Here is a 13,376-nt window from a genome sequence, read left to right as displayed (position 1 = left end):
AATAACATGATAATAATATAATATTTATAACATAATATAACATAACATAATATAATATTTAAAACATAATAAATATATAAAGCGAATAAATCCATAGAATTTTACACCATAAACTTTTTTATGACATTGAAACGCGTTGAAGCGATATCAAACTTTTTTCCTTTTAATATTTGCTATTTGCCTTGTCAGAAAAATCTCTCGCATCTTGAATCATTTAAGTAATATAGTTCATTGTTAAACCTTATAAATTCATCCCCGCTTTAATAATTAATAATGTTTTTGTTGTGTTTATAATGGGGGATATCAATAAAAATTTCGTCAATCAATCAACGAATATAAAATTGCTTCCACGTGCTTTCAATGTGAGAAATATATGCATTTATATTTATTTTATATTCTAATAAGTTTATAAACTATACAAGGTTGTTAACAAAGATTGAGACAATAGTCTATTTTTGGGATCAAACCGAATAGAAAAGTCTTTTAGCATTTTTTTCTCCAATAACCAGTTATCACAATATTGTAATTGATTGAAAAGTTTGATGAATAATACGGGATACGATATATTAACGAAAATCATACATTCATTAAATTTCAATTTTATAGTTTATAAATAATATAAATAATAGAAAAAAATAATGCTAATTGTTATGCGGGATTCTATATATCAACGTTATTTGTGTCAACTATGAAGGAATATTTTTCGCAGATTCGGATATGTGGTTAAAGTAATGTTAAAATATTTTCTACACTAACAACTATCGCAGAGAATTCGATAACATTCGTAAATGAAATCGTAAAATCTGATATAACACCCATAGAACAAAAAGAGATGCTATAAATATTATTATAGCGATGAATCCGATGATATCCCAATCGTATCGTTGATACCATGTATCGTAGCAAAGATTATTTCGTAAGAAAGGCGTTCCATTCTGCCGTATCACGTACTCGATCCACCTTATCGTATTTTGAAGACTGTCATACGGTCCGTCGTTATAAAGTTGACTTATATGTTTCATCTGATCTTTGTATCTTAAGGTAAAGAGAATATGATATTATTACATTAATGCACAGTAATTTAAAGCTCTTCTCCTTATTGTATAAATTAATCAAGCTTTAATAAAAAGGAGATTGTATATGTAAAAATATATAATTTATGCAGTGATACTTCTTATTGCTTATAACTTCAGATATAGCAGCCTCGATGCTTTCTTTCGAAATATTGTTACTATGAAGATGAACTCCAATGCCCAATTTTTTAAAATATTGCACGTTATACATCTGGTCCCATAGAACGGGAAATCCTATGACAGGAATCCCATAATAAACAGCTTCCTCGGTACTTTGCATGCCGCCTTGATAAATAAATAGCTTGATATTTCGGTGAGCTACAAACGAGAAAATCAACACGAGTTACGGAGATTAATATTTCTAAGGCACATTACCAAGCGACATTACCAAGAATACTTTGCTGGGGAAACCATTTCGATGCTAGTATGTTTTCAAATTTGCCAGGTAATAGATCAGGGTCATATTTCCAAACAACTTTGTACGATAGCGCAGAAAACACTTCGATGAAGGATTTAAATGTATTATTCGGTAAATATTCCCACTGAACGTTGGTTCCAAAACTGACGTAAATAAATCCTTCGGTCGCGTTGTCGAGAAACTGTTTTAAATCCTAGTGAATGTAACGAGACTGATAGTAACAGATTTACAAATGTATATATTGCAGCGCAAATAAATCTTATTTAAGAGTATTAAAAAATTATATACATATACATATATTTTTGTATGATATACTTTTGGCAGAGCAGGTGGTACTTTTGCAATATGAAAACCATGGAAAAGTATGACGTTTGGTTGTTCAAATCTGATATAAGAAAGCGCTGGATGTTTGTTCACCAAGTATATACTCATGTTTTTCGTTATATCATCAATATGAGGCAGATCTTCTCCTAAATACTTCTTTGCGAGCGCATCCTCTATAGGGATATGTACGTTTACCCAGCTATACATTTGCTTCCACACTTCATAAAAGTTAACGAGTCTTCTCCAAAATGACATATTGCTTTCAGGTATCGTATTGGCTTGCCAATTGGAAATATGCGATGGGAGAATTAAAGATCCAAGCATATAGCGCATATGATTGTATACATCCAGGCTTGAGATACCTATGTGTCACGTTACTTTTTATTATATCATGACTGTACGAATAAAATGAATAATAATTATGCTTAATGTTGAAAAAATGGATTGTAAAGTTTAATTCTATGATGTCGCAAGTTTTTCTTACCTATAAGAGGTGCATTGAATCTGTATGCGAAAGCGTTCAATGAAATTGTGGGGCCTTGCGCTACAATAACTGCGTCAAAGTGTTCATTGCTACCAGTTGCATATAATTTCTTCATTTCTGGATTTTTGAAGACCTCGCGATTTAGGATGTGAGCCCCAGCCCATGTAACACTTTTTTCTAAATCTAAAAGCTTTAGCTGTAAGCTTGCCTCGGTGAAACTATTAAATGGTGTTAGCGTTTTATATTCAGAAAAACCCTTATAAAAGTATTTTAAATCAATCTCTCTATAATTTTTTAAAGAAGAGTTTTTTATAGGATCTGTAGTGACCGACACAATCTCGTAACCTTGTTTGTTTAATTCTAAGCATAAACCACGGTAAACTATTTGATGGCTGTACGATGGAAAATTTGTTATAACTAATATTTTTTTGGCGTGTGCCACATTATATTGCACTATCCCACACAAAAACACATATATTGATAATAAACACATTTTAGTCCACATTCTTCCAATGATCTCAGTAAAATTCTGTCGCAAAAGTAAAATGCACTCGTAGTATTCATAGGAAATGATATATATATATATGTATATAGTAATATATATATTCGATGTGTATATTCGTGATAAAACTTTGTACAAATACATTTCTATTTGCAACAAACTACTTGAAATGCGCATATAATGTATTTTGAAGTAGAGCGTTAGTTGAATTGTTAATCGCGTAAAACGTGTATTTTGACCTTATTTTGATTTAAAAAGTCAGATATAATACGAATGATTTTAGAAATTTAATAATGCACCTTTTTGTTACATGACGTACAGTTCCACATGTCTCGTTCGTTTGATTTGTCATTAAAAATAAAAGCGTTCTAAAGTGTGAGTTTAATATAATATGTACTATCGCGTCACGATATCCATATCGTGATATCGATTACAATACATGGATGTATTTATTTACCTATTTCTTTATTTATATCTGTTATTATTAATTACTATTCACGTAGTGAATTTTATGGGATTGGATTAACAATCATAATGATTAATGCGTGATCGTTGGCTGTTTACGACGTATCTTCGCGTTGGATATAAAATCGTTGAAACGGATGTGTGGACATTCTCATAAATCTGTCGGCATCATAAATCGTCTCGTTGAGATATATTTAAAAGCACGCTGTCTCCGGTAACAGACGGCGATAAGTTTTCTCAGGTCGCTCGTTTCTCCATCTCTTGTTTCCGTATCGATTAAAGAGGCCATGTATCTTAATAAATTGCGCATTAGCCACCAGTTGTTCCGACACCATCCACCGTATATACCGATCTCATAATTTAAAAAGTTTCGTGATTTTACACATTATTTATGTAGACAAACCACGTGAAAAGAAATTTAACTTTCGTCAGCAAAATTGTGTAAATGTTGTTTGGTTGTAGTGACGGCCGGATATGAGAGATACGGGATTTTGACAAAACCCAAATATCGTTTTTATATTCGTTCGGAAAAGTTTATCCTTGACAGAGAACTGATATTAATTTTCACATACACACACAATACACATTCTACTAAATCTAAATATGTTACTCATTTTCTCCACGATACTCGAATAGTAATAATGAATTACATCTCTTACAATTTTTTTTATTTGCACTTATCAGTTTGTTGGTGGTTGTTTGTTCAGAAAGTTTGTCTATTTATATATAAAGTTTATCTATCTATAATATAATAATAAAGTTAATATAATATAAGTTAATAATTAAAGTTAATATAATATAAATATAAAGTTTGTCTATCTATAATATTCTAAAAGAAGTAATTCGAAAGAATGTGATGACACATATATGCAATAATTTTAAATAATTTTAAATGAGCCTATTATCTCATAAATTCAACAATCGATATTAACAAGTCTTTCTGAGAAAACTTATTTTAATGATGTATTTTATAAAATAAACACATTTCTATAAGATTTTCGATTTATGTTAAATATCTCTACATGTCTGCAAGGGATGTATACGTATTCTCTTTTAATAATGAAATAAAATGCTATAACGCGTACAATCCGGAGTACTATACGTCAATAAGTTCTCTTTAGCTGAAAAATATTATATTTCTCGCAATGTCATATATTTGTTATGCATTCTCGGAGATTGACACACCTTTTATTAATCCAACTTATTCAGAAAGGTAGCGCCACATTGTGTATAAACACCTGCAGCATTTTCCTTTAGTTCCCATCATGTGAACATTATGAGACTGTCTGGATATAGCGGCTGTCGGAAGCTACGACGAGAAAGACCGCGATACGAATGCGCCGGGAATCCAACATTTTACATTATAACGCCGATGGAAAAGCCGGCGAAGAATTCAGGAAAACGTCAATAAAATCCGCTCGCGATGCCTTGTTGTTCTCTATAACATGTATTTCATGAGGAGTGACAAGTGTCTTTCAATGAGTGGAAAAAGACGTTTATATTTCGATCATGACACTGACACGCGGGTTATCTTTGAAGATTATTGCCACGTGTTTGGCTCTATGAATAATATCGATACGACGATTATTTTTCTCTCTGAAAGGTATTGAACGTTCAATTTGCAGATGATACGATTCTCGAAAATTCTCTCCTTTGATTGTTCTTCGCATTCGTCACCCTTTGTCATTCGCTTTTATCGTTTAACGATCAAATTGTCATGGTCGGAGCGATAGCCCTTCAAAATGGGATGTCGATTGCAGTCGATGAAACTCTTTGTGTGAGTCAATTACAATCTGATTATTTCCATGGGCATTAATAAATACGAATTATACATTGTTATCTGAATTACGACATAAAAGGTTTATGTTTATCGAATTAGATTTTTATAATATTTTAAATAATTTGTAGCATTAGCCATGAAAAAAATTTTGTGTGCATTTGCATGTGTTTTATTTGGTGTTTCAGTAACAAATTTATGTACCAATGTAACGCATCATGATTATCACTATAACATTTGTAGAAATCAAAATTTCCAAGTAATATTAAATACCTGTCACAAACTAGGGACAGCAAAGGCAGATTGCGATATGCTGGTTTGAAACCGTGCAGGAGGTATGTGGCTCGACGAAATAGAGTTACGAGTGCTTTTCAGGATATTATGTTTGAGTTTCGTTCGTAATATACGCGTGCATCGCTAACTTTACGCGGTGATATCAAAGTAATGATGGCGGTTGTGAGGATAAAGCACAATTGCAATTTTAGTTTAAATTAAATACATCGATTGCCGAAGACGAAATAATTAAATTGCATAATATTAGATATGTTCTGCAATATATTTTTGATTATGTAGATTTTTTTTAAAATTTATTTATCTTTACTATAAATTATATGTAAGAAAGAAAAGGATTTCTTTTTTTTTTCTCTCGCTTATATTATTGTTTTATATTTTTAATTTTGTATGAGATTCGAGAAATATCGTATCGATCCATTAATAATACAATATTTGTTACATCAACTTTAATATAAAGCAACGCTCCAAGGCAAAGTAGGTGGAGTAAAGAAATCTGTGGGGAGGGGAGATAAGAATTCATCTAATTGAAGTATTTTAATTATTCCGTAGTTATAAAAGGAAGTTCAAGACACGAGTGAATTTTAGCGAGTATCACAGGAACTTTAACTCGGACGATTCGTCGACTATTAAAAGGTAGTTAAATAAAATACCAGCTACCTAAGGAAATTACAAACGGAACGAAGTATAATTACTGAGAAGAGCGTTATATAAAATTCAGCGTTTAATTGCAATTTCCATTAAACTTGTACATCGAACGACTATGTTCTGTTTGATTTCGAATAAAAGGGCTTTCTAAAAAAGTTCTTTCAATGTAATAGAAAACATTACTGGAATATAATACTAACGAACGACAGATGCGTTTGTCGCTTTTACAAATACGCTTTGCACAAACAGGTTTGCGCATTTTTTACAGACTCGACCGTGAACGCAAATATGTGCTAATGGATGTGCATCGGTAAAATATCAACGTTGCTTAAACATCACGTCAATGTCAAACGTTCAGCCACATGAGTTAGATATTGCAAACGTTATCGGCACATAATGTTGGTGTAGTCAAAGTGCATACGGTATACTTTCGACTCGGACATGCGCACGAAATTATTAAGGCATGATTTTATTCTTATATCTAATTGTAAATGTTACCAATTCAACCAACTCAACCAATTCATCTAACAGCTTATCGCGATTTTTTATATTATATGTTCACTGTTTTTTTATATTATATTCTTATTTATATTATAATAGGGAGAACTGAGATATATAAAAACTTAACTAAGCTCGATTCTAAGTGAGTTATTGTTGAAATATCAATCTATCGCTAATACCATTACGATTCAAGTTTAAGCATTTTATAACATAACACCGTATAAACTGTGCTTATAAGATCTTTAATATGTGACATGGTGAGGAATCCAGAATAATTTATCTTTATCCTATATATCCACCGCTACCAGTGATTCAAGCACCAAAATGGGATGCTGGCCGTTTGTACTTTCGATTCCGTCATTAAGGCAACACTCATGGTTTATTCAGATGACCGCACCGAGAGATATAGATAGATAGAGAGATAGAGAAAGGTAGATAGATAAATAGAGAGAAAGAGAGAGAGAGAGAGAGAGAGCCCGCCATCTCCGTCCCGTTGGGTTGTTTGCGCGTGGTCCTGAAATATCAGTTGACCCGCCGGCGTTTACGAGTTCAAACGAGGACCCTTTCTGCTGGTCAGACGTGTTATAGTAGTATTTTATGTATTCTTTTTATAAAAAAATAGCATTAACCCATCGTTGCTTATTGTTAGCAATATTTATACCAGATGAAAAATATTTATTTATACATATTATATATGCATTATATATGTTATAACTGTTTATGTCGTAAAATTTATACAAAATCTTTTACTTTGTGATACTTTGTGTGTGTGCTACTTTTCTGGCATATGTTGGAAGACGCATTGTAGACAAGCGGATGAAAACTGTTAGCTCCGGTGTAAGCCACTTAGCCTCGAGGCATTCGTCTAACGAGTAGATGGTTTCGATCGGCTTTCGTCCTATTGTGTTTGCAAAAGCTTTCTTTTGAGCCGTGTAGCCCTCAAGGGTATCTTTAATTAAACTTTATCTTATTTAATTAAATAATACTCTATTGAATTAAACAATAGTTGCACAATGAAAAGAGCAACAATACTGACTAAACACGAGATTTTTTGTCGGCGGCCAAATGTTTGTGGCTAAGTATTATCTATACGATTTTAATTGATCCAAACTTTATCTTATTTAATTAAATAATACTCTATTGAATTAAACAATAGTTGCACAATGAAAAGAGCAACTATACTGACTAAACACGATATTTTTTGACTAAATGCGTTCAACTAATTATCATTTTTTTAATTGAAATATTTAAGTACTTAAGTCAAATGCGTCATGTTAGATTTAATATGTCCTATTTAATTTAAATACTTAAACATTTCAATTAAAGAAGTAATAATTAGTTGAACGCATTTAGTCAAGTTAACAACTTTTTTTTTCTCAGTGTACTGATACATCTAATCTGCGAATGCGTTTGTGGGTATTTCGAGTAGCTCGTAGTGCGGTATGTTACACATTCGAATTTCATAGATTCTCATACTTGCGTATTTATTTTCTACATATAGAATCTCCAAATTATACATTGCGTAGTTTTATAGATATGAGACTTAAATGCTACAGAGAGAAGCTGCATAGACGCGCGTATCTCGTGTGTGTTCAGGGAAGTATGTATTTATTAACATAGCTTGCGCTTGTATCAGCGCTGTTTCAGATTGCACAATAACATCCCCCTCGCCTACTCTCGCTACTCTTATTTTCTCACTAAAGGCCGGAGAAAAGGAATTTCCCGACAAAGTTAAGAAATTCTTTGCTACCTGCCGCGCTTTTTACATAAATAACATTCCATAGTTTTCCTAGTAATATGCCGAAGCAACTGGAGAAGAGATCGAGGCGGTTCTCCACCGCGCCGGTTGAAAGATTCCGCTTTCGGAATTTCATGCCGAATCTCTCGCTGCAGAATTTTTCGGGCGGACGTCGATCGTCTAACCGGTAGTTTGAATCGCGACCGCGGAAGCGATGGAAATATTTTTCTTTCCTGACGATATATGAATTCCTGCCGATACACACGCCGCGGCTAGAGAAACATATCCACGATCTCTTCTCCTTTCTGACATAAAATCGCAGACACGCTCTGTCATTCTGCTTCCCGCGAGAATTGGAAATTATTCTTCTGTCACTCTGGGACACTCCGTATAGTACTGGAAACTATATATTCAGTTTATTGATTTGACAGTTTTTATAAACTTTATAACGCTTTTGTTATCACGAGTCATATATATAATTTTATCGGTGTAAATAATTGTTCTCTAGAATAATTATACCGATAAAAATATAATGCACGCGAGAAGAGAATAGCTGTTTTTTTTTTTTTATATAAATGTACTAGCTTGAAAAAACTAGTAATTATCTCTGCAAATTTTAATAAAGTACCTCGAGGATCTAAGGTTTGTCGGTTGATGGGGAAATCATTGCGATATCGAGAAAGTACCTCGGTAGCTCTGAAATACGATTCTTCCCTGGCGTGGAATAATTTTTATCATCGCCATAGACGGTTGAATATTCAGGGGAATCCGTTCGATTCATCTGCGCACGTGAATATTCAGCGGTTCCGCTCGTTCGTTCGTCCGCCCGCCTTTACACCCTCCTCCTCTCATTTCCTGCCGCACCTTTCCGCCCATTCGTATCTGCGATTCACAAAGGATTCGCGGTTTTGTGATACGCGATGAAAATAAACCACGCGATATCACCACCTCGTCTCTCACTTTTTTCTGTGCAAGTATAATAGCGGCGTCCTCTCTTACTTAATGCATTTGCCATGACTTGATCTGAATATTTACTGACGTTTTAAATCTTTTATTGCCGATGTTCTTGATTCTCCGCATTTTTAAACCTTGAGTAAAATCTGCCAACAAATTGGACATTTGTGTGTGATTTCTTTTATTTATAAAAGTAACAATAAGTGGCAATAATTAATCTATAAAGATTAAACTAAGACAAGTCGTTTTGTGAATGAAGAATATTCCGTTATTACGTTATCTCAAGCCGTACAAAATGCGTTTTTCATTTTTATAAAAATATTGATCTATATTACTGAAATAACGAGATTATGGAGATAGAAGCTATAATTAAGAAAGATAAAATATACAAAAAGTTATTAAATTTTAAATTTATACATATTGATATACTGATTTTTTAAATTTATTAAACAATTATATAATAAACTTCTTACTATAATAATACTAAATATATCCGCTTTATATTTAATTTTGATCTATTTTAAATTCAATGTGGACTAATGTTACTCTCGATGATCCAAGTGAGATCTAATCTGGATGGTTACTTTGCATAATTTAGACTACGTTCAACCTACGTTGAGATTATTTAATGTAATCTGACCCAAAGTCTAGTTTAATGTAAATTGCATGCGGATTTTCAGGTAAGTTTTTTGGATTAAGAAATAGATTTGATTGGAAAGAAAGAGAGCAACGTCATATAATCATGGACATATGTAAATATATATATATATATATATATCCTATTACATTTGTCACAGGAATCGAATACAGTTACATCAATTGTAAGATTGCTTTGGATTTACATGTCTCGAATAATTGCAACCAAAGACGTAACTTGATGCACCCTTCAGTAAAATGGAGAATCGTCTGTGGTGACGCAAAGCTGCAGGCTTTTATACCGCAGCGAGGGAAACTTTAGCGTGGAACTCGATACTCGATACATTGACATAATGCATCGGCTCGCATCTCATTTCGTTGTTTCCTCGTGGAGGAGAACTCGATTTAAACTTACGGCGTTGGCATTAATTCTTAAATCCACGATCAGAGAAGCAGCTCCCGATGATACCGCGTACATTCGCTTAATCGCCAAGTGACAATCCGCTTTTTGCGCGTATCGTCGATGTCACGTCAGGTGGAAATGCGAAATTAAAATTTCGGTCGAATACGCACGCCCGATATGGCATGGCAATTGCAATTTCACGCATGGCGAGGCAGGTTCGCAGTGCAACCGCACGATCGCTACCGGGAAATTAATACTGCGTTCTCTGCCGGCTTTCCCCCCGAGCCCTCCGCACGATCGCGTATGGTTTTTTGTGGATTTAAGAGTACGCAGCTGGCGCACGAGCCAGGCATGGTCGCGGTGAGTTAGGGTTCCCTAAATTTACAGACCATTGCGATATAGGCGAGCAACGACAATAACGGGTTCAACTGCTACGTGACACATTTGAATTCGTATCGCACTCCGCCAGATTAGACGCGATCCGCTCGTATTTTGCATCAGCATCTATTTCATTGCTATTAAAGAATACAATACATATTTCTTGTATGACAAATTTATTTCTGAAATGCGACGGAAATTTCGGAAACGGTAGTCATCGAATTTGAAGATATTGTGACGATACATTTTTTAGACTAATCTCCAAGAGATAAATTTTGTTCGCTTAATGTGCGAATCACTATATTTTTCGTCGATTGCGAACAAATTTTCAATTTCGTCCTAATTCGATTTCTCTAATTAAACACAAAATTACCATTTTCTTTATAACAATTTAAAAGTGAGGTACGAATGAGTCGTACATTAGTGAATGCATATCTGTTTGTGTGTGCATATTTGCCGCTCGTTTCGCACGGTAGTTTTGTGGAAACACGCGAGAAAACAAATGAGAGTTTGAAATGTGACGAATCGCGATGGTTAGCCGTGCAAACGAAACGTGCCCGATGCGTGTCATCCCTGGCATTTATAAACGGGAAACAATGAGCGCGCCGCGAAACGTACGTCGCTCTCGCCGTTGTGCCTTTCCACACGAACAGCGATACAAAAGAGTTGAAAGAGTGGAACGTTGGCCCGTGGTTTGAACGATAGTGGTACGTTCGTACTATGATTGTTAGACTATTTGTTGTGAATACGTGCCAAAGTGCACGCTTTGACGGTACCGCCGATAAAGCGTACGCATCGGCTTTTATTATAGCGAATGTATCCGTTGCCTCATTTTCCAGGCTCGGGAAATTGTGGCGATAATACATTTAACCTTTTGGCCCTTTTTATCTCTCTGTGAATGATATGATACGATAAAATATAATATTGGAATAATAACGTATTAAAACTCTGCTGAACGACCAATATGTCGAGTCGTATGTAATGATAAAAAAAGATAAAAATTACACAGAAGCAATTTTATTTTACGCTAACCATATAATAAAAGATTTAATGTCTAAGAAAAAGTATATGACCTGGAGAGTTTAAATTGTGTGCGTGTTTTTTTTTACATGAGAGCCACCCGTCAATCAATTACCTAGTGACATGAACTATTTGCGTGCACATGTGAATAAGTAATATGTATATATGTTCCTTTTCCATATGTATATAGACGCGTTGCACGTATTACAGATTATGTGGAAAATGTTCTATATATATGGAGAACTTATGCAGAGTTATGTATATTTTGCGCAACAAGCTTATCGAATAGAATTTGCAGCATATTTTATGGAACTTTGCTCAAGCGCGATTATGAATATGTATATTTAGAATCATGGTTAACAAATATGATATAAACAACATTTAGTCGTACGACAAACTATAAAGATATAGAGACGATTATAAAACCAAATAAGTAGATACAATCTTGTTGTATCTACTGGCTTAGGCTGGTTAAGCTTCATCGATGTCTCGTGCATTAGATACTCGGTAATCTCGGCTTATGTAGATAGGAGGATCGAGAGAGATTAATTACTCATTCAGTTCGGAATTAGGCCTATTGACTTAAGGCTTACCTCCTTCCTCTCTTCGACCAGATCAGAAATTGACCGAGACACACCTTTCTCAGAATATTTTTATCAGTATGATTCTCTGTCATAATAAAAGTTCAATTAAGATGAAATTAAGAGTAAACAAATAATTTTTTAAAATTAAAAAATTCTATGGAAAAATTATTTTTTGTGTGACTGTTACAACTTTTCTCGAATAATTTTTAACCACTAAATTAAATTAAAGCAGCTATCTCTTCCGGGATATTTAAATTGAATGTGAGAACAGAGAAGTTTTGCATTTGATCTTTTGCAAAATCACGAGCAGAACTATTGGCTTTAGACTAGTACGAAAAATTCTACGTTTTGATACGATGATTAGGGAGGACTTTCAAGACTCGGTCGGTGTAATAAGTTATACCGCAAAAAAAGAACATATTCTTCTTTTTGCTCGGTAAAACTACCGTACGTGATCAGGATTCCTGAAATGTAGAACGAGAAACGCGGTTATATACACACATACATATCTCCGAATTGTAGGGTATAACAAATCATGCTGTTTGTTCTCTGTGTTAATATTAAATCTGTTGAATTATCCTTTGTCTGATGTTGTTATATCTATTTTATTTATGTTATACTACGGCAAGAGAACGTGTGTTATCGCATTATAATATTCGGATATCCGGATACATATAAAAATCCAGCAACGTGTGTTTTGTCGGCGTAATATTACATATATTTTAGTAGATTAAAAATATTAACATAATAATACAGGATAATTATTTATAAATAATTTTACACATATTATAATTACCCAATGGTGCGAGAAATTATGTTTAAATAATTTGGAGACATTGTTATGTTGTTTTATATCATCTAAACCGCGCCAAATAAAAAAATTTTTTTTTGGCAGCTGCAGATCTCGTTCGAAACAGCATTCTAGAATACAACAAATGGAATTATACGTCACTACGAAATTGCATGCTATTTATTGATGCATATTTCCATCAATTCATTTAGCCGATTTTGCCATTCTTCCATCGGTGTAAATTGCTAACCAAATTTTATTCTTTTTCAAAGAGTGCCGTTCAGTATATATATTATTCTGAAATATGTGTAATCAGTATCGTAATTATTCACATAACTTGATTAAAATATTTTGAAAGTTTCCGCAAAGCTGAAACGTTTTAAGCAGCAG

General features: G+C 33.6%; 1 protein-coding gene across 1 annotated transcript in view; it reads right to left on the bottom strand.

Annotated features, from left to right (window-relative positions):
- LOC115239255 (UDP-glucuronosyltransferase 2B1-like) overlaps positions 1-2,846 on the bottom strand; it is a 14,078-nt gene extending 11,232 nt beyond the window's left edge. The window contains exons 1-5 of the mRNA XM_029813687.1: positions 2,300-2,846; positions 1,807-2,177; positions 1,462-1,684; positions 1,172-1,391; positions 814-1,035 (exon numbers count right to left, since the gene is read on the bottom strand). Of these exons, the coding sequence (XP_029669547.1) occupies positions 814-1,035; positions 1,172-1,391; positions 1,462-1,684; positions 1,807-2,177; positions 2,300-2,804 (1,541 nt within the window). The 5' untranslated portion in view covers positions 2,805-2,846. The remainder of the gene's footprint in view (positions 1-813; positions 1,036-1,171; positions 1,392-1,461; positions 1,685-1,806; positions 2,178-2,299) is intronic.
- Positions 2,847-13,376: the final 10,530 nt, after the last annotated feature.

Source organism: Formica exsecta, unplaced genomic scaffold (assembly GCF_003651465.1).
Source record: "Formica exsecta isolate Colony F162 unplaced genomic scaffold, ASM365146v1 scaffold116, whole genome shotgun sequence".
Lineage (NCBI taxonomy): Eukaryota > Metazoa > Arthropoda > Insecta > Hymenoptera > Formicidae > Formica > Formica exsecta.
This window is presented reverse-complemented; position numbering and strand designations above follow the sequence as displayed.